Below are 7379 nucleotides of genomic sequence, written 5' to 3'. Positions count from 1 at the left end.
TTTACTAAAATCGAAGTATTTTTCGTGATAGACTCTGAAAAAGATGATGTGATCAAAATATTGCAAGAATTTGGTAACTCCATATCTGATCGTTTGGAGTCCTACGTTCGCCCACTAGTTGGATTGCAAAGACAAGGGATTGAAAGTAAGGAGCTTTAATTAATGATTTATTTTGTTGCATAATCACAATGAATACTTTTCAGATCCGCTTCATACAAATTTTTGTACTAGTTATGGAGAATACAAAGTGAGATGGCGTATTAAGAATTGGAAAGAATGGAAAGGTATAGATGGCAATGAAGACCGTGACGAACTACAGGGTGCTCTTTTTCAAGGAGATATCGTATTGCAATTTGCATCGAATACTGATACCGATACAGAAAGCTGTTGTCAAATGGTGTGAGCATCTTTCCATCGATAATTGTCGAACAATTACCAAATGATTTATTAGAGAAATAAATTTGGTAAAATAACATTTGTATAAATGGAGAAATTAAAATACAAAAAAAGTAGCAAAGAAAGAGAGCGCGGCTAGCTTTTCAAACTGCATGTGCGCTAATTCGAAAAACTTGTGAATTTTGTTAGAGAAATAACGTTTTCGGAGCAATCGAGCTGATTTAGTTTATAAATTGCTATCCCAGAAAATGCGAGACTTATATGTGCCGAATACTTGATGAATCTTTGACATAGAAGCGGTAGTATATTAAATAAAAAGTTTGCTTCAAAAAATAGTAGTGTCCGGAAAACTTTAAAAAAAAATATATCCAAAAATCACAATCTAAAAGGGTTATATATTCCTATAAGACTTTTTTGATGCGTTTAAACTTTATTTATTTATTCGAAACAAACATGCGTACAATTGTAATAATAACTCTACGTTCCAATATAGTAGTTTCCACTCATGTCGTTATAGGAAGGGTATCTGATACGCAGGAAAAAAATAATCTAGAACAACAATTAGTCAATTAATGTAATCAACTATACACCCAAATAAAAGATGGATGCTTGTTCAATCAAGGAATCGAGGTTCCTAATGAAACCCGATGCGCGAACAAGTTAATTTCATGTTAATTAAAGACCGAACACGGAATCCAGCCACGCTGGGCAATAGATATAAAGAAAGCCAGCCAATCATTAAGAATAAAACAGTTGTACCATAGGGTTTACTGAAGTGGCAGTTCCGGGTTATTGTATAGGAACCATGATATGTGTATTATAAACCATGGGAACTGTTTAACTGCTATATCTGTACATAAGGGAAGAGTTGGGCAGACGAATTTGGCAAGCAGGTATATAGTATGTATGAAGTGAATAATACAGATATGTTTGCTTTGGCTTAATTAAATGTTGCTTGTTCAAGCTTACTTATTTACGTGAGTTTTCATTATTAAAAAAACAACGGCGAAGCAGTTTTTGTAAAACTCACTAACTGTTTTATTATATTCGATAATTGTATGTCAGTTTTATGATCGTTCGCAAATGCATGATGGAATGTACTAAAACTATGTTTTAAATACTACTTTAGAAACAGTGAAATCGGTTGTGCCAAAGATACAACAAACTATTGCGGTGACGATATTGTACGTGACCGCTTGGAGGCGTACCTGCATCAAAACCTTTGAAAAGAACGATCCACGGGGACACGGTAAAATGTTTTAAACAATGTTGTAGATTGTTTAAAGGGTAAGATGGGACACCTTTAGCATATAATATCCAAACATCCTGATCGTGTTTTAAACAATTAACAACGGTCTATAGGAGTCGTAAGGATACGGTTTAATAATTCTTTGAATGTTCTTTGTTTACTGCAAAATAGGACAAGAAAATAGAACGAAAAGGTGTCCCATCTTCCCCCACCGTACCATATAATAAAAAGCACAAATAAACATGTCTCCGATGCACTTAGTCCAGAATTTTGTGTTAACTCAGCTATACAATAAAATGGTGGAAGACAATTGATAATCAACAATGCGGAAGAAAGATAAATATCCAAGATGACCAGAGCGGTATCTTATGCCGTCATCGGAATAACATTCTAGTATTAGAGAGTGATAATCTGTTTTGTTTTATACATCGAAGTAGTTACCATTGTAATTTAATACATAATTGTTAACCGTTAGTTTAGTACTTTAGTTATACTGTAAAAAGTATCATTCATAATTTTTTTTAATAAAACTGTAGAAATTATGTTGTTCTTATTGTCTGCATGAGGAATTAAATAAAGATTAAATGTTACATAGAAGACTGATTGTGTACATAGTGTATACCATAGCGCCCCTAGGGACAAAACGCGGCGTATAAAGGTTTTGCGAAGAGAAAAGGAATTAATACATAACACAGAGCGAGTGCGTAAGTGGAACTACATAATATAAAATCCGATGATAAGATGCATAATAAATAAATAAAAATAACAGCCCGCAGCCAATATCTGTCAAAACTGAAACAAGCAATTAGGAATATGCATAAAAGCTGAAATATCAAGTAATGCTTAGAGCGCGTAAGGCGCGATAAGTCTACAGTGAACAGACACGATAAACAGTTTACAACAATAAATATGGAAGAAAAACCGTCAAAAGGGAGTGCCAGCTTCGGTGAAACAGTATTTGCTGGTTTAGAAAGAGCATCACAACAACATGAATCTGACTTAGTTATAGATCTTGGGGTAGACAGACTTTTACATTGGATCGGTGTTTATGCTACAATTGGTTTGGCGCTTGTTGCTAAAGTTAGCATGTATATCGGTAAGTATCGTCAGTGTATTAAATAAACACTGAAAGTTTTAAGTCAATTAAAATTATGCATTGTAGGGTGGGAAAAGATGGGACACCTTTTCATTCTATTTTATCATCTTATTTGGTAGTAAATAAAGAACAATCAAATAATTATAAAACAGTAACCTCACAACCCCCATAGACCAGCATAGTGAATTGTTTAAAACACGATCAGGATATTCGTATATCATGTTCTAAAGGTGTCTCATCCTACCCCACAGTACTATATGTTTTTATATTAGACCCAAACTTATCATGCTTCCCAACCGAAAAAATATCAATCGAATATACGGTTCCTTTTATTGCGTTTGCTGATACATACTGCTGGGGTTCCCCCAAAGCGGAGAAAAACCATATGTGTCATTTGCCGAAGAACTCAACAAGTTTAATGAAGAACCCGGAAGTCTTCATTTCATTTATTCAATGGTTTCCGTACATGACGTTATTTCAGGTAATATAAATTCATTGGCTGTGCTGTAAATATATACACCAAGTTAGCGATATTAGTTATAGTGGGGAAAGACGGGAAAGACGGGACACATTAACACATGTTATCTAAATAACCTGATCGTGCTTTAAATAGTAAACAACGGTCGAAGGGAGTCGTTAGGACACGTTATTTTATAAACCTTTGAATGTTCTTTGTTTACTACTAAATGGGACAAAAATAGAATAAAAAGGCGTCCTATCTTCCCCCACCTTACTATAATTGTCTTATGAGCATTTTTAAATGCAGGGTTTGATGTTAGCAACTCCAAACGCAGTCTGGCACTTCCTGGTTGGAGGTCGGTTGTACGGCCATCTTAAGTTTGTGAAGCTTCTGATTAAGACAATGTTTGACAAATTTGAGAAGTTGAAAGGAGTCTATTATCGTCAAACTGCGTACGACACAGACGGGGAAAGTTTTGACGATTTGAAAAAGTATTCCAGCAAAGACAAAGTCAACAAAGAACGTAAATAAAATATTACTATGAAAAATTGTCCTTACAAACATCATATAGTAGGGTGGGGAAAGATGGTACACTTTTTCATTACATTTTCTCGTACAATTTAGTAGTAAAAAAAGAACATACTAGAAGTTATTAAACTGTATCCTCACAACTCTCATATACCGCAGTTAATTGTTTAAAACGCGATCAGGGTATATATAGATATTATGTGCTAATGGTATCCCGTCTTCCCCTACCCTACTATATCACTAACTGCATACGTTTCTAGGCAGTCATGATGAGAATAAACCGATGCACAAAGTGAATCTTGTTAAGGTAAACTAATGACAGGAGATTGTTAAAGTAAACTGAGTTCATTTTCTTTCATTTTTGACATCAAACAGAGTAACAGCGTCGTTGAAACGAGTTTCATAAATCCCGAAGTACCATTAAGTCCAACACTACAGACTGATGAGATAGAGACACTTATCAACGAAACAGGTAAAAATATTTTATTTGCTGCCTTATCTTCATTCATCTTCCAAAGGTCCTGGAGCGGAAGAATCCGGAAAATCAGCTTCCGAATCAGTTAGATGTTGCAATGTGTTCACCCGACTCATGCGACCGGTAAGAAAATTCGACTCTGCTTTATAAAGTGTAATGTTAAAACTATTTTTTGTACAGTGCCAAGTTTGTTGCAGAAAGCGTCCATATAAGATAACTGACGACCATATTGCTTTGGGTATGGTGCAAACATAAATAGCCTTAATACTTTGATTATTTTACACTTAAATTCACAGTAAAAGTGAAAACACCAGAAGCACAGAAAGCTGAATGCAGCAAGAAACTGAGTAAAAACAAAGAAGGTATTAGTCTAACTCTAAACACATTAATATTTTTCGTTTTAATTCCAAATTTAAAAAAATTGTTTTGTTTCAGACACGAACAAACGTAACTGTTCAGAGGTGCGTTAAATTTTGTTCGGAACTAGTTAATTTATAAAAAAAACAATGTGGTATACTTTATAAACAGAAGCTCTGGGACAGAGTGCTTGGGAAGATGAGAGACCGTCATTTATTTTCAATGATCTGTTTTGAGAACTTTGCTTCTATGCAGCATCTACCTTATATTTTATCAGTGTTTAAACTGATACCACCGGTAAATGATAGTAGAAAGAAAAAACGTGGTGAAACGCCTGGTCGATTTCCTTTGCACGAAGGTATGCTGTATCTTTGGTGCCATAAGGATAACTTTCAGACTACGTTCCTGGTCAAACGCTACACAGTAAAGCATTTGTGTACCGCATTGTTTGCATGCATTTGGTTAGTCATCATGATCTACCTTGGAATTGTTTCATGGGATAGTCCCAGAGACACCGAGACGTTTCCGTGAGTATAAAAAAGTATAGACGGAGTTTTTTATAGAATCACATAACAAAAACCACAAGTTATAAATCTCCATGTACAGGTGTACACTTCCAGGAAACACGATATGCATCCTATGTACATTGAAAGGCAAAAGCGACGTACTGGCTTTACTTATCTGCGATTGTGTTATACTGACAGCAGTGTCTTTGGTATCTTTGTTTTATTGGATTTTCTGGCGAATTGGGAGCGAACGAGCAAATTGCAAGTTTTTTGAAAAACTAAACAGCGACTCAACGACAGCATTCCAGCAGACCGAAACAGCAGAAAATTTTGAACGGGATCACAAAGCGGTTCACGACGGAAGGTACGACATTTATGTTTAACAAAAATACCATATTTTTATAGTGTGACTTAATTAATGTGGGAAAGCTACACATTGGTGTTTATTGGCCACAATGCCAACTACTGCCCATTTGTATAAAAAGACAAAAGTCTGGCCGAGTGTAGCGTCATGTAAACAAAACAATAATGAAAAGAGATTGGTCTTCGATCGCTGAATGAACACAGTGTCATAGTCTGTGACGTTGCTTATAGTGATTGAACCAAGCTCAAACTCGCCTGTTTACACGACGCTATAATGTATTGTGCGTCCAGGGCGGGATAGCGTATTGTGGCACATATGTTAAATAGCATTGATGCTTCGGTAGGGCACAATTCAATGAAGAGATGACAAATTTCATGAAAAACATGGAGAAGTTAGCAATGAATTTATTAAATGGCCGGAAAGTGACAGCGAAGGATTCTTCATAATATCACGAAGATTTGTGTTCATAACTCTGTATGTAAACACATACATTATGCATACACGTTCCTTGTGTTTTACATGCGCACTTCCGCTAAAATAGTTGAATTATCACTGTGTGGTTTATATAGGGTGGGCAAAGACGGGACACCTTTAGCACATAATATACAAATATCCTGGTCGTGTTTTAAACAATTAACAACGGTCTATAGGATAGGGTACGTTTTATAATTCCTTGAGTTTTCTTTGTTTACAACCAGATGGGACAAAAAAATAGAATGAAAAGGTGTCCCACCTTCCCCACCCTACTATGATATATTTGTGTGTGGTTTTCTTTGCATGAGTGTTGAAGTATATGGAGTTAATACATGAATTAAAAATGATAAACCAACTAAAGAATTTTCCCAACAAGATGAAATTACATTCTAGAAGCGAAACCCCAGTTTCGTGGAAGGGGAATTTTTGACGCGAAGTCGGGTTTAGACTTGCGTAGACATAGTAAACAATACATCGACGCCTTCTCATAGTTACGACATGTAACCTTGAAGAAAAGAAGGATCAAACTAAACAATAATCCAGCACACAGCATAAAAAGAAAGCAAAGTATTAATTTATAAAATATGTTTGGCCAGCAGGGTGCCAAAAAAACCAAGAGGACCTAAATATATATAATACCCCAACAATATAAAACCAAGTACTTTGACCCAGCAACAGAATATAAATTAAAAGTACCAAAAAATGGTTGTTGAAAATAGGTGTTCACATCAGTTATTATGGTAAAATTAATGAAAATAAACTTCCACAAATGTAAAAACCACAAGATAAACCTAAAAACAAGCTATGGTTGATAGAATGTTTAGTCTTGTAAAAGTCTATGCGTTTTGTTCTGAATAAACAAGAACTCTCCGGTTAGCTGTGTTAGATTTTACGTCATAATGGTAAGGGTGATATTGCACTCGGTCGCCACCGGGCGATGAAGTTGACAATGAAATCTTTATGCACTATGAGTCGCGCTTTACCACTTTCTGTCTCACACATGTGTTTGGAATTTACCCAGAGCATATTTGATTTAGTGTTAATGATGCTTTTGTAGAATATTTATTATTGTGTGTACTTTTGTATATATCGATGTGTAATTGAAGAGAAATCACGTCAGAAATTCGAAATGTTTAAACATGACGTAAAAAGGTTCGAGAAATAGGATTTTGTATTGCTAAAACAATACGAAGCTTGCTTTGTGAGACTTTTCGACGTGGGGCATTTGCTCACAGAATTAATTTTTGTTCACAGCATTCTGTGACGTGCTGTATGACTCTGCATACACCACCATACCAAAATAAACAACTATGACACAAAAGTATATACCTAGGTAACAGTTTTCCAGGAAATATACACAGCACGAGGACACACATGGATCGCTAGAAAAGCATATTGATCCATAACATTGGACACAAATATGCAAGATGTTGTAAGCCGACAAAAACAGCAGTACTCGAATGAATGAATGAAT

At 35.3% G+C, this 7379-nt stretch overlaps 2 protein-coding genes and 1 long non-coding RNA gene across 5 annotated transcripts in view; all 3 read left to right on the top strand.

The window, feature by feature from the left end:
• The window catches only part of LOC104265600, a 10198-nt gene extending 9727 nt beyond the window's left edge, over positions 1-471 (top strand). The window contains exons 2-3 of one of the 2 annotated variants that reach the window (XM_009859982.2): positions 32-145; positions 204-471. In XM_009859982.2, the coding sequence (XP_009858284.1) occupies positions 32-145; positions 204-403 (314 nt within the window). In that variant the 3' untranslated portion in view covers positions 404-471. The remainder of the gene's footprint in view (positions 1-31; positions 146-203) is intronic. The other variant, XM_002124194.4, reaches the window with a different exon arrangement.
• A 701-nt stretch (positions 472-1172) lies between these two features.
• On the top strand, positions 1173-2232 carry LOC108949467. Its single transcript, XR_001974715.2, has 3 exons — positions 1173-1289; positions 1526-1645; positions 1930-2232. It is a non-coding gene; the product is annotated as an uncharacterized LOC108949467 (long non-coding RNA).
• Positions 2233-2332: 100 nt separating this feature from the next.
• Positions 2333-6278, top strand: LOC104265647. Of its 2 annotated transcripts, none has more exons than XM_026834244.1 (12): positions 2333-2741; positions 3014-3222; positions 3508-3724; positions 3990-4036; positions 4105-4201; positions 4248-4327; positions 4385-4442; positions 4501-4566; positions 4640-4665; positions 4736-5088; positions 5168-5431; positions 5775-6278. In XM_026834244.1, the coding sequence occupies exons 1-12, from the start codon at positions 2555-2557 to the stop codon at positions 5875-5877; spliced, it is 1707 nt and encodes a 568-aa protein (XP_026690045.1). In that variant the 5' UTR covers positions 2333-2554; the 3' UTR covers positions 5878-6278. The 2 variants fall into 2 exon arrangements, with proteins under 2 accessions (XP_026690045.1, XP_009858431.2); XM_009860129.3 differs by having other exon boundaries at positions 4733-5088; positions 5775-6277.
• The last annotated feature ends 1101 nt before the right edge of the window (positions 6279-7379 follow it).

The sequence above is a fragment of the Ciona intestinalis genome, chromosome 4, assembly GCF_000224145.3.
Source record: "Ciona intestinalis chromosome 4, KH, whole genome shotgun sequence".
Classification (NCBI taxonomy): Eukaryota; Metazoa; Chordata; class Ascidiacea; order Phlebobranchia; family Cionidae; genus Ciona; species Ciona intestinalis.
The sequence above is the reverse complement of the archived record's forward strand: the minus strand, read 5'-3'. Positions and strand labels throughout refer to the sequence as shown.